Source organism: Leptodactylus fuscus, chromosome 7, assembly GCF_031893055.1.
Source record: "Leptodactylus fuscus isolate aLepFus1 chromosome 7, aLepFus1.hap2, whole genome shotgun sequence".
NCBI classification, from domain to species: domain Eukaryota; kingdom Metazoa; phylum Chordata; class Amphibia; order Anura; family Leptodactylidae; genus Leptodactylus; species Leptodactylus fuscus.
The window spans coordinates 47,349,378-47,375,464 of record NC_134271.1 but is presented as its reverse complement, the minus strand read 5'-3'; the positions used below and the strand labels follow the sequence as shown (position 1 = coordinate 47,375,464).

The window sequence follows — 26,087 nt, the reverse complement described above, 5'->3', positions numbered from 1 at the left end:
GTAACTGATTTATCTGGTCCCAGGGCTTGCTGTTGATGGATCCTGGCATTCTGGTGACATCACGATCCCCAGGTCATGTGATCCAAAACATAATTCTCCTTCACCGCCATGTTATGCAAGCGGAGCACTGCATCAGATCACATAACCTGGTTGATCATGAGGTCGCCTAAAGCCCTGCATCCATTATCAGTGATAGCCAGGACCAGGTAAGTAAATTACTACACCACAGACAATCCCTTTCAGAGAGTCATTGAAGAAGGTTCCCACTCAAGATAGGCCAAAGTACAAATATGTACATATATTTTCTAGGTTTTTTTTACTTTTGTGGTTGTGTAGGCTACAACGGTAAAATGTTCACCACATTTACATGTCTTGTAGCAATATGTACATGTATTTTAATGCAATTGTCACTTTCATTGTTTTGAGTCACTCCACCACTTATTGTTTTGGTGTTTTCCAGAAAAAAGGAGGCACCATAGTTCCCTAAAATCTGGTAATTTTATTTCACCTATTGGGGGTACAGAAGGCCAGTGCCTACCATACTTACAGTACAGTCTTTGCGCACAGAAGTGGCTGCTTTACTATCAGGCCAGGATGGCAAAGCTTTCCTTAAAAAGAGGAAGGAAGTTAGTCAGTCCAGTCCGGGATTTCGGAGCATCCAGTGTGACCACCCGCCTCTGTGGGGATTGACGTGTCAATCGAGGAGTGGAATCCTGTGCTTTATCCGAAAGCAAGTGGAACAAGTCTACAGAATGATCTTGGACAATCCCGCCCCATGTGAGTGGAGCACAACCCCTGTGTAAACAGGAATGCAGCTGGGTACTACCACAGGTCTGACACTCCAAATGCTGTCTGAGAAGTTCATTGGACTGTGCTGTATGCGGTGAAGATCTCTTGTAACCTGTAATGCTCTCAGTATAGTACCCATCGAAAATTGTGACCTCCGAATTCTACAAGCAACAGAGAAGCGGATGGCTGCTTGTATTGGGTAGTCTGGTGTTTAAGCCAACACTGTTATGGGATATTATTATCAAAGTCCTTCCATAGTAATATTTTTTAGAAAAGCTGGTTGACAGATATGTTGCATATCCATATAATATGGCATAGATCTTGGTTAACTATAATACCTCTAATTATTTTAAAAGAAAAAAAAAACAATTTTCATATACGAATAGGTGAATATAAGAAACGTAATATATGTGATATATCTTATGAAAGAAAATGTTTCCATCTCTATTTATGAGGCTGTTTCCTTCTCCTTGTTTACAATCCATAACTGTATCCAATTCACACACAGAACTCTATGGAGAGGAGAGGGGTGAGGAGGCTGCTAATGTATTAACACATTCTGTGCACTTGTAGCCTCTTATCTCTGACATAGCAGTATTAAAGAGCTGACTCACAGAGTAGCAGCACCAGTTATCTGTGTGTTCTCCCCCTCCCCTCTCCATAGACTAATATGAAAAAGTAACTCAGATTAATAAATAGAGCAGGAAACATATTTCTTAGATAAGCTATATCACAAAATTTCTTAAAATCACCTGTACTATTCATTTATAAAATGTTGTTTATAATTGGAGATACGCTTTATGGTATTGTTTGTGTTACCAGCAGGAAACAATGTAATATGTATAAAATGGATTTCAGTATTCAGCCCATTGATGCCCTTTCTGGGAGGTAACATGATTTCTCTATAAGTTATGCTGCTGTTGGTGATTCTTTTGTCCCAGCATAGAATACATTAATAAGACGTTTTAATAGAAAAGACCTCAAACAGTGGCGGTACTATTAGTGACCCATTTAACTGAATTTTGAGTACTTCTAACGTAGTCACTAACTGCTACTTATTATCACATAGGAAGGAATGGGGTAGCAATTTATAGTTCTTTTTTGACCTCGCTAATTATATTTATTTGCAGTAATACTGAGAGCCATATAAAGTAAATGGCCAATAAGATTATACATCCAGTTTGTACAGAATATGCAGTAATAGTTTTGAATATAGATCATCCAGTGTAGAAGCTGGTGACTGTATGGCAATAATCAATATAGCACAACGTTTCACACAAGAATGACCTTCTTCAGGCTCACCATGTCCTGGATGAAGTTCCAGCTGTCCCATCCGTTCCTCACACCTGGACCCTCCCTACATTGTCTTTATCATCCTATTTAGAGATGAGCACACACTATTCGGAACAGCCGTTCCAAATAGCACGCTTCCATAGAAATGAATGGAAGCGGCCGGCACGCAGACTTTGCCGGTGGCCGGTTGCTTAACCCCCGCATGCTGGCTACGTCCATTCATTTCTATGAGAGCGTGCTATGCGAAACGGCTGTTTCGAATAGTGTTCGCTCATCTCTAATCCTATTCCATCCAGGATATGCTAAGCATGAGGAAGGGAAGTCTTGCCCCAAAAATCCTAAATTGATTATTGTTAAATACACACCAACTTCTGAATTGGATATTCTATATATTCTATACTGCATCGTATGTGCAAACTGGATGTATAATATGTTTTGGGTGTTTACTTTATATGGTTCTCAGTATTACTGCAAATAAAGAAAATAACTAACTTTAGTAGTCCCATTCCTTCCTATGTGATATTGTGTCTGCGGAAAGTCCGGCCTGTCCCCTTATTGTACCCACCATTACAAAACAGGAGTGTGCTGCCTGTCTACTGTATACATGTACCTGCTACCTATGAGATCTGTAAATAGGCCACATGTCCATTCCTCTAAGAAGCTAATGCAGAAGAGCACTTCCTTGAGTTTTCAGCGGAGTAGCCTTTTAGTCCTTTTCCATTAGATTTTCCAATTTTGCTAAAATTATACTCAGATCAAAAGGCAAAGGCATGGAGATGTCATCCTCTTCCCAAAATGGGTAACAGCGAGGCCTCTGTTCTGCAGGTAAAGATTTCGCTAAACTGCATCTGCACCTTAAATAGAACATAGATAATAAAGATTAGTATCAAAGTACAAAGACCATCAATGTTTCATAAGCAACATCTGAAAATTACTTAAAAATTACTGGTATATGATCATGTCAATACATAAAAACACACAGATGCCATATCTCTGTATATGAATAAAATAATAAATGCAAAATATACTTACAGTGTCCTAAGCCAGAGAAGACTCAGAATTTCATCAGAAGTTTCATGACATTATTAGCACCAGTGTGGAATCATGACAATACAGAGGGTATTTAATTATACAGATGACAGGGCAGTTCAAAACCAATGCCTTTATGGAGTGGAATTATCAACCACCTTGCCATGAAAAAAATCCCTCAATCCCCAATGGTATCCCCAGAAGTAGATAGTCCATATCTTGAAGAGCTTAGGTTACATTTATACTGGTGAGTAGGATGTTACTGACAGTACAGGACCCACGTTAGATTTACTGCTCTAGTCCTGTATCTAAATACCCTGGCTAAACCAGAGTGGCATTCCCTGGAACCTACAGAAATGGGCACATGCTAGTCATGCCCTTGATTTCCTGATGAAGTCATGAGAGGGTCAACCAGATAATTTTATTACTGATAAACTTGGTTGCATGTTGAAAAGTCAGTGCCGACTATGCTCTCTACTGAGTCATTTTAAAGATTTAAAGATATAGGGCCAATTCCATTGATACCAGCACAGTTGGAATTTTTTCTCTAGCCCCCACCATTCATGAGCAATCTGGTACAGGCTCTGTACTGTAGGTTGGCAGTGTCAGGCAGGAGCAGGTAAGAGGTGTGATTCAGAGCTCCAGAGGCAGCCACACAAAATCTGACAGTAGCCTACAGAGCCTAGATAGCATATCAAGCACCAAAACTAACTGGACTGATTGCTTGGGAATGGTGGTGTCCTTTTTTTTTTTTTTTTTTTTTTTTTTTTAATAGCACTTATGGACAGTGACGCAACCAGTGACGTGGGTGTTGTAGTGGCAGTTTTGTTTTTTGTTTTTTAAAATTTTTATCTTTTTTTTGTATTTTTATATGCTCTGCCTTCCCCCCATCCACCCAATAAGGTCACAATAGAACTTGGGAGGGAATTTTAACTTTATTTATTTATTTATTTTTTACATGCTGATCTCCCCTATACCTAAGGCTAATACATTAGCCCCAGGTACAGGAGGAATGCAGCCTCCATCAGTTTTTGCAGAGCTGATGTAGCTAGGACAGCTCATATACTTCCCGCTCCCATAGCCGTGTACCCAGCTTTACCTATAGGATTTACCACAGTCGCCCCCCGCTTCTGCAGCTGCACAGTTTCATGCAGTTCTTTAACAAGCCTTGCAGTATTACAGAGGACCACACAGACGTACAGTGGGGCAAAAAAGTATTTAGTCAGTCACCAATAGTGCAAGTTCCACCACTTAAAAAGATGAGAGGCGTCTGTAATTTACATCATCGGTAGACCTCAACTATGAGAGACAAAATGAGAAAACAAATCCAGAAAATCACATTGTCTGATTTTGTAAGAATTTATTTGCAAATTATGTTGGAAAATAAGTATTTGGTCACCTACAAACAATCAAGATTTCTGGCTCTCACAGACCTGTAACAACTTCTTTAAGAGTCTCCTCTTTCCTCCACTCATTACCTGTAGTAATGGCACCTGTTTAAACTTGTTGTCACTATAAAAAGACACCTGTGCACACCCTCAAACAGTCAGACTCCAAACTCCACTATGGTGAAGACCAAAGAGCTGTCAAAGGACACCAGAAACAAAATTGTAGCCCTGCACCGGGCTGGGAAGACTGAATCTGCAATAGGCAACCAACTTGGATTGAAGAAATCAACTGTGGGAGCAATAATTAGAAAATGGAGGACATACAAGACCACTGATAATCTCCCTCGCTCTGGGGCTCCACACAAAATCTCACCCTGTGGGGTCAAAATGATCACAAGAACGGTGAGCAAAAATCCCAGAACCACACGGGGGGACCTAGTGAATGAACTGCAGAGAGCTGGGACCAATGTAACAAAGCCTACCATCAGTAACACACTACGCCGCCAGGGACTCAGATCCTGCAGTGCCAGACGTGTCCCACTGCTTAAGCCAGTACATGTCCGGGCCCGTCTGAAGTTTGCTAGAGAGCATTTGGATGATCCAGAAGAGTATTGGGAGAATGTCCTATGGTCTGATGAAACCAAACTGGAACGGTTTGGTAGAAACACCACTTTACGTGTTTGGAGGAAAAAGAATACTGAGTTGCATCCATCAAACACCATACCTACTGTAAAGCATGGGGGTGGAAACATCATGCTTTAGGGGTTTTTTCTCTGCAAAGGGGCCAGGACGACTGATCCGGGTACATGAAAGAATGAATGGGGCCATGTATCGTGAGATTTTGAGTGCAAACCTCCTTCCATCAGCAAGGGCATTGAAGATGAAACGTGGCTGGGTCTTTCAACATGACAATGATCCAAAGCACACCGCCGGGGCAACGAAGAAGTGGCTTTATAAGAAGCATTTCAAGGTCCTGGAGTGGCCTAGCCAGTCTCCAGATCTCAACCCTATAGAAAACCTTTGGAGGGAGTTGAAAGTCCGTGTTGCCAAGCGACAGCCCCAAAACATCACTGCTCTAGAGGAGATCTGCAGGGAAGAATGGGCCAACATATCAACAACAGTGTGTGCCAACCTTGTGAAGACTTACAGAAAACGTTTGACCTCTGTCATTGCCAACAAAGGATATATAACAAAGTATTGAGATGAAATTTTGTTACTGACCAAATACTTATTTTCCACCATAATTTGCAAATAAATTCTTACAAAATCAGACAATGTGATTTTCTGGATTTGTTTTTTCATTTTGTCTCTCATAGTTGAGGACTACCTATGATGTAAATTACAGACGCCTCTCATCTTTTTACGTGGTGGAACTTGCACTATTGGTGACTGACTAAATACTTTTTTGCCCCACTGTATGTAGTCTAAGGGAGGCCTGGAAGTGTTTAAGGAATTGTATTAAATTCAACTTTTATTTTCAATATTAAAGGAAGAATGTAATAAAAGAACTGGTAGAGCTAGTACAGATATATCCTTGACCTCACGTAATAGCATTTTTACATTGTTTGATTTTATCCCTAACAGGGCTAACCATAGTGAGCGCATAGATAAGCAATGGCATCCGAGAAATAGCAGTATTAATATTATTGCTTTAATAGAAATAGTGACAAGCTATTAGTTTAATAGAACGCTCTCTCATTTTCTTCCCATTCCCATCTCTCTTCATTGGCTTCCAGCCCAGTTGCTGTACATCTGTTGTCTTTGTAGAAGATTATACTGGCTCATTGTTGGCAAGACAGTAATACTATTTAGGGAGTCTGAATAAGTAACATTGATGTCGCTGGATACTGAGGTTGCACATTTTATACTTTAAAATAGTAGCATAGGTAACGCTGTGGCAAATGGTTTTCAGTTAGATTTTCTAGTTACCTAAAATTCTCCAATAAAGCATCATTTTAACACTCTAGTTCCCAGGTAAAGAAGCATCTCCTATACTTACTAATAGACTCTACAAAATGGTACAAAGATGCCAAGGGACAGCAGTATACAGTAAGGAACCTGGCAGTAAAAGTTCAATTACTCTGCAGCACCTCCGCAGGAGAACCTGAGCATTACGCAGTTCTCATTTTAATCAAGGTGCTGTGCAGGTCCTGGACAAGGTCACACTTGCTCTCTGCAATAGCTTATACATGCACATCCTCTTCAGGTGACTTTCCTATAGTCTCCTAACAGGGTGTTTGGAATGATTTTTTGCAAACCCCTCCAGGAAGTTCAGAACGTATTGTAGCATTGCATTTATGACGAACCTATAAAGGCTTCCAAATGGACAGCCAAGCCGATAATTTCTAGACTCTGGCCCATAAAATGGAGTTAATCTGCCTAAGTAACCATTCAGATATTCAACCCATCATCAGTTAAACAAAAAAATAAACCCGCATCAAGTCTGACATGAACTTCAAAGAGAACATGACAATTTCCTCTGGACAAGCTCTCCAGATCAGAATAAAATAAACATCCAAAAGCAGAATTAATCTCTATGTAAATAGGCACATCTGCCTCCGAAAAAGTCATGTGATATAAATAGGAACGGTGCTAGAGGGAATTGTTAGGAAAGCAGATGACTGTGACATTAGATGTTACTATTGGGAAGAGCCCGATTGCTTATATTATGTCCCTGGTACAATGTCTTACTCCTCCTCCACTGCAGGACTCCCTCGGTGTCCTATGGGCCATTATACATCCTGCCTGCCATCTTCATTATGGTCTCTCTATGCCACAAATGTCACAACCTGTTATCTCAATGACTCTCATTCAGTTGGGAGATCATACTTTCAACAGATTCAATAACCTATGGATAGCTGCAAGAGACAGACGGCTGACATTCAGATATTCCAGATATTTAGGAAATATGATAAACACTTTAAAGTGTTGTCCCATCCGAGACTTCCCCTTTAATAGGAGAGCCACCATATGTGATCACTAGCAACCAAGACTAGAGATGACCGAGTAGTATTCGATAGAATACTACGGTATTCGAAATATTCGTACTCGTTCAAATACTACTCCTGTTCGCAGTAAAGATTCGATTCAGAACCAGCATTTATTGGCCGAATGCTATACAGTGTACAGCATTCGGCCAATCAACGCTGGTTCTGCCGGAGGCTCGTCTGTGATGAGGCAGAGTCTAAGATCGGACCACAATGGAGACTGCTGTGGTCCGATCTTAGACTCCGCCTCGTTACAGACGAGCCTCCAGCAGAACCAGAGTTAATTGGCCAAATGCTGTACACTGTATAGCATTAGGCCAATCAACGCTGGTCATTGCATTCCTATGAGAAAAAGTCAGCTCCCGCATAAACACAAGCTGCTAGCTCTACCGACTAGCAAAGAAAAGCTTGCTGCAGAACCATCGTTGATTGGTCGAATGCTATACACTGTATAGCATTCGGCCAATCAATGCTGGTTCTGCAGGACGAGTAAGTTCACATTAGTGATTGGCCTCCAGTCTGGAAGGAGTCCGCAGGAGGACCCCCCCCCCCCCCACCGAACAGAATATCAACGCAACTGCAAGCACTGTGCAGTTAAAGCGCACAGACCCTTTATAGTCTATGGGGTCCATGCGCTTTAACTGCACAGCGCTCCTCCTAAACACTCTCCTCTTGCTATTCGTGGACTTGGTGACTCTCCTTTAGTCGAATAGTGGTTTCCCCTGAAAGGAGCATTTTTTCCCATAGACTGTAATGGGATTCGATATTCGATCGAGTAGTCGAATATGGAGGCTCTACTCGAAACGAATATCGAATCTCAAATATTTCACTACGTGCTCATCTCTAACCAAGACCCTTGGCAAACAGATTCAGCCGGTTACAGAAGTAATAAATGGAAGATCGATATGTACCAAGAGAGACAACCCTGACTCAGTGTGGGGTCCATACAGGGGCACTCCATAAAAAAAAGAAAAAATGTATGAAAATGTACAGTATGAAAATAAGGTAAGGAAATGATTATGGATTTTCATATTGTTGCAGGTATTTAGATATCTCTCTATGGATCTTCTTAATTTAATGAGAAAAAGTCAAAACATTTCAATTTTGGTGTCTTTTTGACCTGCTTTCTGTCCGTTTTCGTTTCTTGTCGGGCACAAAATCATGGGTCAAAGTACAAAGTTTAAAGGGGTTATGCATTTTCTAATATTGGTGACCTATTAGATCTGCAAGGATCTGATGACCGAAACCCTGGAGATCTGTTTAGATCACAACTCATGTTAATGTTTGCCAGGACCAGGAACCATCGTCGCTCACTTGCTGTACAGGTTTTGATGCTGCAGCATTGGCCCATACTTCAGCACATAATCCCTTTAATTTCTAAAGGGGTTGTCCACTTTCAGGTCAATATCAAGAGATAAATCTTATTGTTTGTTAAAAAAAAAATTAAATAATTTTTCAATATACTTTCTGTATCAATTCCTCATGGTTTTCTAGATTTCGGCTTCTTGCCATTCATTCTTAGTTCCAATGTATAAAAATCAGTCCATGGTCATGTGATATATGGTCTGTAGTCATGTGATATATGGTCTGTAGTCATGTGATATATGGTCTGTAGTCATGTGATATATGGTCTGTAGTCATGTGATATATGGTCTGTAGTCATGTGATATACAGTCCATGGTCATGTGATGTACACACAGGTGCACAGCTTGTTATAGTCACAGCTCAGTAATCAGACATCTGCCTGGTAACGAGATGTGCACCTGTGTACTCACCACATGACCATGGACTGTATATCACATGACCATGGACTGTATATCACATGACTATGGACTGTATATCACATGACAATGGACTGTATACCACATGACCATGGACTGTATATCACGTGACCATGGACTGTATATCACGTGACCATGGACTGTATACCACGTGACCATGGACTGTATACCACGTGACCATGGACTGTATACCACGTGACCATGGACTGTATACCACGTGACCATGGACTGTATATCACGTGACCATGGACTGTATACCACGTGACCATGGACTGTATATCACATGACCATGGACTGTATATCACATGACCATGGACTGTATACCACATGACCATGGACTGTATATCACATGACCATGGACTGTATATCACATGACCATGGACTGTATACCACATGACCATGGACTGTATATCACATGACCATGGACTGTATATCACATGACCATGGACTGTATACCACATGACCATGGACTGAGTTTTATCCTCTGGAACTAAGAGAGACACCATGATAGTACTTAAGGGTTAAGTTACCATTTGCCTCACTAAAGTGATCTGATTCGTGGTAGAATACACCTAAGTATCATTTTAAGGTATTCAAACATATCAACCTGACAGAAAGCTCAGTGGAGAGCGAATTGTGGTGTGAACAGTGTCATGATGACTAGATTTTAACTATATTTGTTCTATATTAGCGGATACATGCCTTATGTGCAGCCACCTATCCATTCCCAGATTAACTCTAGACTATTTGTACCATGCTATCCTCCATACACCTTTCCCCATTTACAATTTCTGATTCCTCTTTGTTCTGAGTCTCTTTAGCTTTTGTCGTTGCGTTAGTACTATCCATTGGCCTTGCTCACGAGCCTAGACATTTAGTATTTGTATATTCCTATTGATCTGCTTGCTCCATTATAGTTTTTTCCTGCCTTGGTTTTATCTATTTTATCCAATTTCGATATCACCAACACACACTTAAATCACGAACCAACAAAACACAAACTCCCTAACCAAATCTGTGGGAATGTCCTGTAGGTGGAATGTGTAATCCAATGTAATACCGCCACCGAACAGAATGGGATTCAGGCATTTTACAATATGGGGGCAATTTGTGGACATCTTTTTCTTGTTTTGCTCCTTATCTCTCCAGGCGTCATTACTCATGTGATATAAAACCCGCTCTACATTACATAAAACATACATCAGAGTCCAGAATACAGGGGTACAAAAAAACCTTCTTTAATTTAATGTAAAATGAATTGTTCTTAATGGTGTCTTCCCCTGGGATTTATAAATGGACTTATAACATGACTTCTGGCACCTCCTGAGCCAGTGTCATGGTGTTCTTTATGGTCTCCTTGTGGTCCTCTACACTCACATGGTCGTACATAACACGCCTGCCGTGGAATCACCGTATAACATTCTCATATATCTGCTACGTTCTGGATTCGGCGTGAGATAATAGCATCTGTTAACATGCACTAAGTACTATCACAGAGCACATCACTTCATAAATAATAAGATTAGCCGACCTGAAGGCCCCCGCAGAAAGAGTAATGACTCTAAATGTTTCTCATTAGTTATTTAAAACAAGGGGATTAAAGGGACAGGCAGTGGGTAACCGGCAGTGGGCCTTCTGGCAAGAAGACGCCTTGTATTACCAGACTGGGGAAAGAGATTTGGGAGAACCTCTTAACTTCTTCACTGCCAGTGAGACATTTGAAGAACTGTCTCTCCCTGTATTGTATCTGCCACATTACTATAAAACACAACATAATACACAAAGATTAGAGGGGAATATTCGTAACCCGCAATAGAGACCGTGAACTACAGTGATTATTTTTTATAGATAATACTGCACCAATATAATGATTTGCATTATACAGTTACTGTATATTTATTCATATAGGATCCTGTACCCAATAAAGCTTATACTAGTCATAAAACCCAAGGCACTATCACCAACGCCGTATGTCGCCCTTATTATAGTATAATGTAATCTGATTCTGGAACCATACTCTCTTTCTCAAAGTCTTCTAATACAGCTTAGTAACATACATGTAGTAAAGGACACAATGGGACCCTTACTACACAGTTTGTTTGTAGTCTATCATGGAGACATATAGGTCTCCATAGTGGCTATAGATGTAAATAATACTAGATCTATTAGTAAGAATAATTGCAATATTGCTTAATTTTTTAAATTAGATCCATTAGAATATGTTAAGATTGTCACAAATGGGCCAAAGGATGCTGGTGTAGATGTCCCAGAAGGTCACGGCCAGTGAAGGTTGTGTCTTATGCATGAGGTTCACTCTCTGTCAGCAATGGGGTTGTGAAGACTAGAATTGATAACACCCTCCCCCACTAGGTTCTCTTTGTATACAGAGACGGGCTCACCCGTTTGAGGAGTTTTGCCTGGTACCACAGCTCATCCAATTCAGTCTGATTAAAGTACATCAATCAATTAGTTTTATAGTCCCTAGAACATCTTTATGCTAGCCGTAGACATTGTTAGTCAGTACAGCCAGCCATTTTGCCATTTTGAGGGGAATCTGAGGTCAATAAAACTTTTATGGGGGCCAGCAGAGCATGAGGTCATCTGTCTCACATGGAAAAGATATTAAAGGGAGTCTGTCAACAGTACATTTGTGATAAGTCTAATCCTAGTACCTTGTAGAGGTCATTCTAGAGTTTCTAAATAGTCTGATCTTAGGGGGAACACGGTGGCTCAGTTGTTAGCACTGCAGCCTTGCAGCGCTGGAGTCCTGGGTTCGAATCCCGCCAGGAACAACATCTGCAAGGAGTTTGTATGTTCTCCCCATGTTTGTGTGGATTTCCTCCCATTCTACAAAGCCATACTGATAGGAAAAAAAATGTACATTGTGATGCCTAAATGGGGCTCACAGTCTACATTTAAAATAAAAATAAAAAAAATAGTCTGATCTTATTTAGCATTGGAGCCCCATTTTCATGTCATCTATAATTTATAGAAAAACAGGACTCCAAAGCTGAATAAAACAGGCCTGTTTAGAAACTGGGCATCTCACGTCAGCACAACCGCTGATGAGACTGGCATACTACATGCTGGTCTTGATCATTCTCCTCCAATGTCCTTAGATTTTCATGACCACTTAGAAGAATAACTAAATGATTGACACTTTATGATGCTGACCACCTACTTCGACCACAGCAATTCAATCTTCTGGGACCTTTTACAGCAGAACACACAATGAAAACCCATTATTTAATTGTCAATGGACGCATCTACATCACATCAACATAAGAGGATCTCCACTTTGGCATATAGACCCCCACGCTAGCCTCTATGATATCCAATATCCATAAAGATCATGGCTGTCATATTGATTTATGGTATTAAAGGAGTGGTACAGGATTAAATATGACTGCTTTCAAGCCAAAAACAGTGCCACACTTCCCCACAGGTAGTGTGTGGTATTACAGCTAAAACGTATTCAATTTAATGGAGCTGAGCACCAATATCGCACACAAGCCAAGGACAGGTGTAGGTAACTATTGCTAAAATATTAGAATACTGGAGCAAAATGCCAGCTTCTTATTGTGCCATATGCCTTTACACAGCTTAATAAGGGTCCGAATATAGTGCCGCTCCACGGACAGTACGAACCGGCATCTGCACCCACAGACCCTGCTCATATTATGAGGGGGAAAAACTACTTTAGCTAAAGTGAGTGTTAATTATAAGCCTGCAAGAGAGTCAATAAAAGGTTAATGTGGAGTCAGAGGATAAATTATTCCCTCGCATTGCCTCACTCCCCATTCTAAATGACCAACATTATACCTCCTGCTTTAATCAATAGATTTTACTGTAATGCTCTGAGCATTGATCTGGAAAATGCCAAGTATTCTGATGACGTGTTTCTCAGTGCCATACAAGGGACTATATAACTCATCCCATTGAGAAGTGATACCCATGCCAGAAAAGGTTACAGCTTCACTTTTTCTGTTACATTTTGGAGATCATAATGTATATAGTTCTGTAAACACAAATTCTGGGAAACAATGTAATAAGAAGGGGTCGCCTTAAAGCGATCTTCCCACAGACTGCAGTCATAGATGCCACACTGTGTATCAATGATGGTCATGTTTACTTAATTATTATTATTAATTTATTTAAGTTAGAGTCTATCGGGCTATATTAGCCGTCCGCCTATCTGTTGTTCTGGTCCTCCACAATAATGGAGAGCTGATAATAACAAGAACTTCGCACAAGTCTTGTTACTTTTACCCATTCACTGACTGCAAACAGCGAATTTGACAATAGTAAGGAAACATTTACATGTAGAGGTTGAATAGCATGTCCAGTAGCATCAGATTATCCACAGTACTGATCTCTTTCCTATCCTGACACTTTACTACAGGTCATACACACGCGTATCACATTGAAACCAATAGGGGAAAAAAGCAGCCCATTCATTTCTATGGGGAGCGCACGTATGCCGTCTCCCATTGAAATGAATGGGATCTGCTTTGTACGCGCTGATTCTGAACGTGTTTTACGCTCAGAATGAGCTGAGCGTATCCGAAGCGTGAATGCACCCTAATAGTAAAGCTAAGCCCCCATAGTACAGGTAACTGTGAACTTGGAGAAGAAGGAGGGAAATCAATTCCGCTGCTGGTTCTCTTCATCTTCATGGGGTTCGGTACCTGGATGTTTACAGGAACATTCCTATTCACCAACAGCAGAAATCTTGGTAATGTTGATGAAGCTGAGAAATTCAATGTACAACATAAATATAAAACAATATACTGTACAACGATCTTAACATTCCCTACTCCTATACTTTCTCCGTGACCTTCCACAGTCCCATGAAGGTGAACACAAGTCTAAAACAGCAGGACCAATAGTTCTGTTCATCCTGAGCCTCCTTGTTCACATGATAGGCGGTCATATGATTGTTTGGCCTGGTTTGTGTGGCAAGCATTAGTATTCCATACAGGGATTATGGAGAGGAGAACAATCCATTTAGGCACCATAACTACAGCCATTGATGATTTTTACCCAATTTGTATAGTATTGTATATTATGGTGCAAATAATGTTTCTAAAAAAAATAAAAGTAACCTTTTATATAACTTCCCGCCAGTATCTTTTCTTGCTACAAGCCACAAGAACTGAACCTTTTTCATCCTTGGAGCCTAACAGCTGACTTGCTCTATGTGGCTGACCAATGACCTTGGTCAGATGGTAGTCACCTGAAACCTGGACACCTGAGCACTGTGAAGAAATGTGTTAGTTCAGTGTGTCAATCCTAGAAAATGGTCCTCCCATAGTGATTTGGGTTCAAAAGCAGCATATAAGGTTCCTCTGCTGTCCACCGCACAAGGCTGCATGTTACAATGGGGTATATGGTTTCAAAGCAGACTAAAGTACCTTTGGTAGTAGGCTCGACACAAAGCTGCCTTTATTTTCACAGTTGAACAATACAAACAAACGTTTCTTCGGAGCACGTTGTCTCATTTGTTCTGCTGAGTTGGTCTGCACTTTCATGTGGTCTCAAAGCGGAGACCTTTAGTAAAATCCGATAATGAACATATACTTCTATATATGAGGCGGTCTATTGACCTACTGACTGTGGCTACAACTCTGGAACTAAGAAGCTCGCTATTTTAGGTATTGTTTCCAAGGAATGCAACACAAGATACTCCTGGAAACAAATAAAGAAATCAAAATTTTCGAGACAAAAGATACCACATTCAAGCGGTTTCATCACTTTTACCAACAATCAATTCAATGAAAAGGCAAAAAATTTAAATAGCAAAATAAATTTAGATATAGGATATACTATATTAGGAAAGCAGCTAGAGGCTTAATCTCAGGATAGTCCTAACATCATGGTACGTGGTTTTATGACCACTACGGTAAGCTTATAGGCCAACTAAAGAGACACAGACCCACAGAACCACATATGTCTAACATTAAAAGCCTCTTTAGGATGAAGAAATTCTATTATTCAGAAAACTGATTTTGAGCTAAGCATATGCCTGAATAACCTCTTAAAAGGCTATTCAGGTGCTGCCTCCAGTTCCTCCAAAGACACTCCACCGTTTTTAGTAAAAATGGGTAAATACTATATGCTAATGAGGCTAACTAAACACCCTGGATATTCCCCAGGCTCATCGAGCACCCCCCGCGTCATACCTCTGTAACACCCCTCCGTTCCTTGTACTCCAAAAGACCTCTTCCTCCACACTTGCTGTACCACCTATATCTTCTGTTGTCTCGCTCATGGTGATTGCTGTGTATGCGCAGTAACACTCCATTCTGAGCGCTACTGCACATGCCGAGCACCATTTTGTTGTAAACCATGCAGTTCTCTACAACAAAATGGTTCTCAGTAGCGCTCAGAATGGAGTGTTACTGCGCATGCACGGGATTTCAATCACCAGGAGTGAGACAACATAAGATATAGGTGGTACAGCAAGTGTGGAGGAGGAAGTCTTTTGGAGTACAAACAACGGAGGGGCGTTACAGAGGAATGATGCAGGGGAGCTCACTGGCCCTTGGGGAACGCCCAGGGTGCTCGGTGAGCCTCATTAGCATATAGTATTTACCCATTTTTACTAAAAACGGGGGGTCTTTGGAACAACTGGAGGCAGAACCTGAATAGCCTTTTTAAAGGCTATTCAGGCATATGCTTAGCTCAAAATCAGTTTTCTGAATGATAGAATCCCTTTAAGGATGAAGCCCCACGTTGCAGAAATGCAGATTCTTTGGTTGCAGATTTTTCTGCAGTTTTTTGAGCCAAACCTAGGATTTACTAAAAAAAAGGAATGGGGAATATATAGGAATCTCCTTTACTTCTCCCTTCTGCTAGATCTACTCCTGACTTTGGCTCAAAAAACTGCAACAAAATCTGCATTAAAAAAAGCTGCATTTCCACAACGTGGGGGCTCCACATTGCGGAAACAAATAATTTTTGGCTGCTGAGGAAATGCAGCAGAAATTAAAAAAAAAAAACAGTTGCATTTTACAGTACCAGGAAAGTGAATAAGATTTCATTTAACCTTATTCACACATTGTAGAGAAAGCTGCATTTACAAATGCATTTACTATATAGATTTAAGAGAAGAAGAAAAAAAAAAACACAGAGGAAAACAAAAAAAACACATCACAATGAATTTTCACAGCATTTTTTTCGCAAGGGTTTTTAGTCGTAGTCTGCTATATGTGGACTTAGCCTTATTCACAAATACGTTACAGGGTTGTCTTGGACAAATTCTTTGCATTTGTCCTATTACACTATGTTAACCTGAAAATATAATTGATAGGGATTTGGTAAAAAAACAAACAAAAAAAAAACAGATCAAATCAAGTAGTCCAATAGATACATCTCTTGGCTTTGGAAGATCTTTAATCTGGGGACCCATGTTGTGAAAACGCCGCAGCAAAAAGACACATCATTTTACATTACCTGCAATGTGGATGGGATTCAAGCTAATCCCATCCACACAATGTAGAAAAAACATCCAGCGTGTCAATATTACCTACGGACATGCTGAGGTTTTCCATATAGGTATAGTAGAAGCAGAAAGTCCAGCGAGTAAAGCCTTTGGACTTTCTTTGAAAAAGACTGCGTAAAAAAAAACTATTTTTTCGCCATGGTCTTTTCCGCAGCCTGATTAAAATTAAGGCTTTTTCCCATCTGGCCATGAGAGCCCTAAAGCTAAGTCCTCACGTTGTCCAAAAGCAGATTTTACTGTGGTTTTTGAGTCAAAGTCAGGAAAAACTTTAAAAGAGATGGAAAATAGAAATCCAACATTTAGAAGTTTTTGCTGTTAAATCCACTCAAAAAAACGCAGCAAAATCTGCAATAAAAAAATGCGGAGTTTCCGCAACGTGTGGCCTTAACCTTAAGGTGTTTTCCTATCTGGCCATGCACATTATAGGGCATAACTTGCTGACTGGTGTTGGTCAGACTGCTCAGGTCCCTGACTGGAGCAGTGGTTGCATGGTGGTCATGTAGCGTATGCTCTCCTCCATTCATTTCAATTTGATTGCGGAGACAGCTGAACTATAGCACTCGGCTATCTTAAAGGGGTTGGCCACTTTCAGACCAATATTAAAAAACCATAACATTTGTTTCTCATTACTGGTCTGAAAGTGGCCAACCCCTTTAAGTGATCCAATTGAAATGACCACCAATCAACCATTCAGAACAGGGGACAAAACTCTCCATTTTCCCTGAACGGTAATAGGACGCATGAAAAGGGATTGTCTAAGACAGACAACTCTATCCTATTACAGTTGAATAAGGAGACTTTATATGTTTGATATATATAGTCCTTTGGCTTTGCTATCTTTCTAGTTGACATACAAGTTTACAATTACAGTCATAAAACCATGTACCACGATGTAGACTTCCAATTCAATACATCACAATGTGTGTACTATAGAGGTCACAGAAAGTACAGTAGGAGAAGCCTGCAGTAAAAGTGACTACAGACTTGTAATGGTTCCATAGTCAGGAATGGTTCTGAATAGCTCATTGTATTTAGTCGCGTTTCCATGTTCTATTATATAAGGTTTCCAATGTATTAACAAGCGTTCCAATCGCAGTCAGAAATTCATGAAAATGCAAGAACTTATATTCGTCAGATTCATCTCAGACATCAATTGCACAAAGTAACACTAAGTTACAAGTCATTCCCCCAATTATTAATCAATTGAGATTAATCTGTAAGGTAATGAAGAGTCCGAGGAGTTCAGGCTCTAAACCTTGGATTTCTTATCAGCTTTGTATTAACCATGTAAACCACAAACAATATAAAGCAGCATTCAGAACGTAACATGTATATACGAGGCCGGTTAACTAAGGAGCAATAACAAGAAAAAAAGTCAGATGCAGGTGATATGGTGACAAAGGGTTAACAATAAAGGGGTAATGCTTAATGGGAATTGGCACGCATGGTGCAATTTGATCATAGTCAGGACTGCATTACTGCTGTCCATGGGGAGCAACCATGCACGCTCCTTGCACACTTACAAGTCTTCGGCTGGAGGACATTTAACACATCAGGGACCCCATCAGCTTATCAGATAAACTAATCAATACCATTGACAATAGCTCTGTCTAAAAGCATTGCCATTGCCCCTGAGTAGACAGGGTAAAAAAAGCCACTTCACTATACATTACCTTTGACCGTGATACTACAAGAGACCCAAGAGGCCCAGAGCTGCTCCTTCCACCTAACTTACTCCTTCCATAGTGGAGCTCTGCTCTGGAAAAAGTGACCCTGGGAAGTAGAGAGCTTTGCCTGGAGTCCCTTAGGTGCTTACCAGAGAGAATCAGGTCATTTCTCTTTGCCACCATGACTTTACTGCATGTTACCAGCCCTGTATAAATCTCAGACGAACGCTGAGCAGAACAAGACACAGTGGGATACAAATGGAGTCTTCGTGTAGCTCGCAGACACACGGAGATTTGAGAGGTACCTGCAGGGATCCTTTCCCCTCTGTCTGACACACACCTGGAGACCCCCACAAGACGACTACGACAAATTTCATCCTGCTGCATTTAACGCTCTAAAAAGCAACTTTATTGTGCGGCTTTCTTGTCAAGATAATTCCAATAGACAGGAGACTAGTGCGTGGAAATCTTCAGAGTCTAACCCAAACAAAGGGTTAGAAATACAAACTAATATTAGATTTCTGAAGTAAAATCCGTAGTCTTATATTTTAACCCCTCACATTTATACTTCGCTGTCAATAAACCTAAGGCTACAGTTATGTGCGACATAAGATCAGAATATTGTGCTGCTAAAATTGCAACTGATGGTAGTGAATTTGGTTGTACAGATTGGCAACTATTTAGGGTAGTTTGGATTTATGCCAAGTGTCTTGTCCCATTGTGGGATGTAGAGACTACAATCACTATCACTGCTTGCGATGTGCAGTGCAACATTGTGATTTTCTCCGCTTACCCAGATGTTCTATGTAACCCAAACCTAAACACACTGACATGTTTCTGATGACGCTGTGTATTCCAGCCCACATGCATATATAACGTACACCATCTTGAATAGGAGCACCTATTGTAAGGCTTCATGCACACATCTGGGATCTAGGGAACCATGTAGTACTCTATGCAAGCCTATATTTATTGTCCCCTAGATGCAATGCTGTTACAGGACAATACCTATATAAAACAGGATCTGATATATCATGGCACAGTGGAATAGTAGAGTCCCATAGATGTCTATGGGTGTTTGATTTCTAAGCAGACAGAATTTTTAGATTTCTCAATAACATACCAGCAATGTTAAGGTGATATTTGGATATCTCCTTGGGGAGAGACCACCATATAGGTGTGTGGAGACTTATTAAGCCTTTAGCACTCCACTTTGCAAGGGACCATGGGAATAATATGCAAATCTGTCTTCCATGATGTAATTAGGAAGTCAGGCGCCTCAGTGTAGCAATCCAATAGAGGGCGCTGACTGGAATGTGCAAGCCTGTCTTCCCTGATGTAATTAGGAAGACAAAATCTCAGTGATATGGCCCAATAAAGGCTGCTCCCTTTAACATCATGCTCAACCATCCAAGAGGCCTTTGTTTTGCAATGATGCTGGGATTATTACCAGGTATAGACTCTCAACCAAGGACGGCCGTTTCGATGTTATTGCATCTCGTCAGCCCGGTGTAGAGAAGACTAACCTGGTAGAGGTGAGAAGTTTAGACAGGGTTAAGGGGATATTGTCACTCCTTAGGGAGAGACCACCATATAGGTGTGTGGAGACTTATTAAGCCTTTAGCACTCCACTTTGCTAGGGACCAAGGGAGGAATATGCAAATCTGTCTTCCATGATGTATTTAGGAAGTCAGGTGCCTCAGTGTTGCAAACCAATAGAGGGCGCTGACTGGAATGTGCAAGCCTGTCTTCCCTGATGTAATTAGGAAGACAAAATCTCAGTGATATGGCCCAATAAAGGCTGCTCCCTTTAACATCATGCTCAACCATCCAAGAGGCCTTTGTTTTGCAATGATGCTGGGATTATTACCAGGTATAGACTCTCAACCAAGGACGGCCGTTTCGATGTTATTGCATCTCGTCAGCCCGGTGTAGAGAAGACTAACCTGGTAGAGGTGAGAAGTTTAGACAGGGTTAAGGGGATATTGTCACTCCTTAGGGAGAGACCACCATATAGGTGTGTGGAGACTTATTAAGCCTTTAGCACTCCACTTTGCTAGGGACCAAGGGAGGAATATGCAAATCTGTCTTCCATGATGTATTTAGGAAGTCAGGTGCCTCAGTGTTGCAAACCAATAGAGGGCGCTCACTGGAATGTGCAAGCCTGTCTTCCCTGATGTAATTAGGAAGACAGAATCTCAGTGATACCAGCAATGTGTGATGGCATTGTCAAAGGGGATTCAAGACACTTGGGTCCAACAGAGTATTCAAAGAGCCAATGTCTATGCAGAATTGCTTGCAGCACAGGATAATAGCAGATGATGAGCATTATGAAGGCAAAAGAAACAAAAAAAAAAAAAAACAAGGTTGCATGGTGGTTTTGCTGGTGACACATTACATGACCCAAGACTGCAATGTATAGCTGCTTCTTACATATAATGAAAGTGCTGCCATGAATGCAAAAATTCAGGTTTCGGTTTCTTGCACCCTTGTGTCACAATCATGATGTGAATTGTTGCCTAACCCCATTCACTTTCATTGTCAGTGTTGTGGAGCGAAACCCCTGTGTCTGACTCAGAAGAAGTAAAGATCCTCCAATTCACTAAAAATCTAGAGAATAGAATTTCTTAGAACTTCTATGAACATAAATATCGGCCAAACCAATTCTACAATATTTAATTAACTATACATTATTGATAAATTTATGATATAATTAAAATAATAAATCATTTTAAATCCAGAGTCGTTAACAAAGTTATTATTATTATAATTTTTTACAGATAGTTTATGCCACATATATCTATGCAGTGACATATGTCAGGGCCTCCCATCAAAGGTGCACGTCAGGAACTCTACCAGAAGTATACTTCCAACAGACGGCACAAACAATGTGTAGACAGAATATCTTGTCACAGACACTGTATATCTGACCACTGTGTTAAAAAAAAAAAAAAAAAAAAATTGATTGTAAGGTCTTAAAGAAAACTATAAAGCAAAGTAATAAATAAGAAGCGGAATAAATTATCCTTTTGATGAAACGGCGCACCAGATCCTGTGCTGAGAGACAGTTGCGAGACAGAGTTTACATGAAGTGAAGTGGAGAGGGACACAAATGTTGAGAAATAAAACAATCCCCTCTCTGTGGGTTCGTACTCTTTAAATAAGCTCTCTCCAATTGTCAGCTCCGTTAATTGCTCAGTTGATCGGTGGCACAGTTGCAATAATCAAAAGCATGGCACGCTCCATTCCTTAGACAAAATGTAATAAGCAGTTGGTGTCGTGGGATTGATGCTGTCAAGAAGTTTGTTGTTTTCCCTGCGTGTCTTGTTTGTTGCTGGTAATTAGATAGACAAAGTAATTATTGTTCACATTCCTTTGCTCTATTTCTGTCTGCCTCTCTTGGCAATCCTTGGCGGTGTATTAACCCATGTACAGCATGATGCCCAACTATAACAGCGAGCCGCTTATAATGAGGGAGAGGATACAGTATGTTAAGTTCTCCATTTATAATGGGAACTGGATAGGACGGCTAATTTGATGGCCTAGACTACTCTCCTGCTTACTAGTAACTTACAGGCAAGAGATTCTTTATGTGAAAACTATGTTCACACTATAGTCATGCTTATATTTATATCAGTAACCAGGACACATTGTTGGATCATTGGTACAATGGATACTGCTGGCACCGGACAGAGCCTACTGACTTATAATAGGGTCTGTTGGGCTTTATCATGGTGTCTGCCATCATTGGGTGTGTTTTATCATGGTGTCTTCCATCTTATATATAAAAATTAGTGCTGTAATCTTCTTAGCATGTAATCTTCCCATGAAATTTGGAGGAATCTGTAGACCTCCATTGGAGATGTGAACAGAATCAAATATCTTAAGAATATGAATGTATCTAAAGGTAAAAAAAGGATCCAAGAGAACAAGGGACAATCTTTTCAAAATTAACTAAATAACTTTGTTTCAAGCATGTGTTGCTCATTCAAACCTATAGCAAGTAACAGGTGTGGGCAATCTAAAAATCACATCTGATAAAATGGAGAGAATTTGACTCAATCTTTGCATTGTGTGTCTGTGTATGTCACACTAAGTATGGTCAACAGAATAGAACTGTCTGAGGACTTGAGAACCAAAATTGTGTAAAAATAACCATCTCAAGGTGACAAACCAATTCCAGAGATCTTGACGTTTCTTTTTCCACAGTGCGCAACATAATAAAGAAGTTTACAATCCATGGCATTGTAGCTAATCTCCCTGGATGAGGATTGAATAGTAAAATTGATGCAAAGCTGCAACGCAGAATAAGCAGCCCCAAACATGTTCCTAAGAAATTCCAACTGTCCTGCAGGGTAAGGGTGCACAGTGTCAGCACAAACTATCCGTGGACATTTCAATGAAATACATCTCTATGGCAGGAGAGCCAGGAGGGCTTTACCAAATACCAAAATACATACTGCAGTTTACCAAAATTCTTCTGGGAAACCATCTAGAGGACAGATCAGACAAAAAAGAGCTTTTTGGTTAAGGACATCATTTTACTGTTTACCGAAAACGGAATAAGGCCTAAAAAGAATAGAACACAGCACCAACAGGCAAATATGGTGGAGGTTCAAAGATGTTTTGAGGTTGTTTTGCTGCCTCTGGCACTGGGTGCCTTGATTTGCAACCTAGGTCATGGGTCTTCCAGCAGGACAATGTCCTCAAATATACTTCAAATAGCACCCAGAAATGGATGGAAACAAAGTTCGGAAATGGACAGCAATAATTCCGGATCTAAATCCCATTTAAAAGTCTTAAAATTGCTGTTGGGAGAAAGCACCCTTCAAATATGAGAGTGGAAGAAGAGTGGTCCAAAATTCCAATTCAGAGGTGTAAGGTTTAAGCTTGTTGATGGTTATAGGAAGTGATTGATTTCAGTTATTTTTTCCAAACGGTGTGCAACCAAATATTGTGTTGAGGGTGACCGTACTTTTTCCCAGCCTGTTTTTGGAGTATTGCATCAAATTATATCATTTTTGGCTATTTTTTTCTCATTTTTTTGTGTTATTCCAATACATACAAAGGAAATAAACATGTGTAACAAAACGTGTAATTGCAATAAAATTCTGGGAGAAATACTTCATTTTCTAGAAACATTTCAGTAGTGCCAACACTTACAGCCATAACTAAACAGTTTGGCATACATTTCAGCACAGGGATAGCTGCCATCAACAGGTGTCAGCTGTAACATACACCAGACACCCTGTCATGGAATGGAAATTGCAGCCAGTCAACCACCATGGTTAATAGCCACCAAAGCACCTAAAGGATTTGACAAAGACACTATTAGACCCACTGACATCTCCGTAACACAATTCTGGGCAGTAGATATTCTGTCATGGCAGGTATGGCTACAATCTTAGTACACCCGTAGATCCTGGTGTAAAGTCTGTCTACATTAGGCTGTACTGCAGGCAATAACTACACATTAATGTGACCACCTGTCAAAATCCAGAATAACCACCTTTCGCAGAGCGGACCGCTGCGAGACGTACAGGAAGAGAGGGGATATTGTGATGATGTTCACTGGGATGTTGAGCCATGCCGACTCCAGTGCCGTGGCCAGCTGCGCTAGGTTACGTGGTTGAGCATCCATGGCGCGAACAACCGATCGAGGAGGTACCACAGATTCTCGATTGGGTTCATGTCCGGGGAACTTGTGACCAAGGGAGTACCAAGGGTAAACTCATCGGGTTGTTCCTCGAACCACACACGTACACTGCGAGCTTTATGACACGTCGCATTGTCCTGCTGGTAGATGCCATCATCCTGAGGAAAAACATTTCGCATGTAGGGGTGAACATGATCCACAAGGATAGATGCATACTTGTGTTGCTCCATCGTGCCATCCATAATGATGAGTGCACCCAGATGGCTGATGACACTTACCTTCTGTGATTGGTTATTTAACGATGACGTCAAAAGTAGGCGGTGGTCACATTAATATGACTGGACTGTGTATAATGATCAAGACTCCTAGTGGACAATTTCCATAATGGGAAATATGAAATAAATAAAGAAATAGAAAAAGAATTAAACTAAGATAAATAATTTCCTCATTTAAAAATTATTTTATACATCAGGTTGGAAGAGGGGATGATCCTTCCAAAGAGGTAGTGTTTTTGGAGAGGTGTCTCTGTAGCCTATATTCTTGTAGATGCTATTTTTCTAGTATTTCCTGCTAGTAAACAAACAATGTGTCGTTTTCCTCTATTTACATATTCCTTAAAGGCATGGCGTGTTTGTTGGACAAAACATAGAGCCATAATTCCTGTGAAGTTCCTGAGGCAGCCCCTTACCAAGTCATCCATCATTACGCACTGGGGTTGGGGAGGACGGAAAGCTCCTTTGTGTATGCATTTCATCTGCAAGTAACCTGTTCGGTATCACACAAGGGCATCTGATCTAAAGCTGATGGGTTGTTAAGCTGGTGATAAGGGACTTGGTTTGATGCTGTACTTCTTTGTGTCAATATATTGAAGTGCTGTGCAAATCAGAACCAGTAAGCCTGTCTAATAGGCTCGTCTGATGTGAGCCATCAGAATAACAAGCTTTGTTCATGTTACACTCTTCCATAGAGAGGCAGGAATGTATCAACTACTTCATAGAAAGTGTTTCCACTGCAGAAATTCAGACTATTTGCATATAACAATTAATGTGCAGATTGGGTATAACGCGAGCAATGTGCTGTCTTTGCTAGGTAGTGGTAAGAGTCAACCCCTTGCATTAAGTAGGTCAGAAGATTCCTGATACATGTGAGGATAGATATCTGTGTTTATATGCATGGCTAAAGCAGCAGCGGGGGGAGCGCCTTGCATGGAACTGATGCCAGTACCTCATTAAAACGCCAGGCAGTTTGGCAGGAGTTGATATGTTACTTACTGCTCACATCTGTGGGTAACGACTGCACGCTTCTGCTTCCCGATAAAGGGAAAGGCCTCGCAGCCAGGGCACTTAATCAATGGGATAATGGAACGAATCAATACAAAAGGCTTTCTTAGGAGGTCTTAATTAAGAAAACACTCACAAATACAAACGACGACTTCAATGTATCGACAGTTGTGTGTACAGGAGGAGGTGAACGAGATGAGGCCTATATTACCAGTACGCTCACATTTACACACTTGATTGGAGATCTCACTATGGCTGTATTGGAGACGATGAGACACTCCATAAACCCATAGAATACAATATTTCAAGTAGGGCATGCACGGAATGAAAATCATAATGACGGAGAGGATGATTCACTTACCACTAGTGAAATGTGTTTATTCTGAAGGTCTGACTCATATTATCTCGAGAAGTCCCAAGAGCAAAATTATAGCCTCATCCTAAATTCCATAGACATATCCGCTATACTAACAATATTCACTACATACACACAACTCTACCAAAGTTTAGTGGGATTTTTTTCTGCTTACTTTCTAAAGTCTATTCATAGTCTGAACCACATGGTGAATGCACAGTTTGTATTGAGAAAGTCCAATACGAAGCAATCCAATGGTATTCAACCACTAACTACGCAATATCTATGAATGCAAGACTTTCCTAAGCCAACATGAATCCTGAAATTGATCTTCTAAGGTAAAAATAGCCAATGTTTG

At 40.6% G+C, this 26,087-nt stretch overlaps 1 protein-coding gene across 1 annotated transcript in view; it reads right to left on the bottom strand.

The window, feature by feature from the left end:
• Window positions 1–2,525: 2,525 nt before the first annotated feature.
• The window catches only part of FTO (FTO alpha-ketoglutarate dependent dioxygenase), a 201,963-nt gene continuing 178,401 nt past the window's right edge, over window positions 2,526–26,087 (bottom strand). Inside the window, exon 9 of the mRNA XM_075281881.1 lies at window positions 2,526–2,936. Within this exon, the coding sequence (XP_075137982.1) occupies window positions 2,789–2,936 (148 nt within the window). The 3' untranslated portion in view covers window positions 2,526–2,788. The remainder of the gene's footprint in view (window positions 2,937–26,087) is intronic.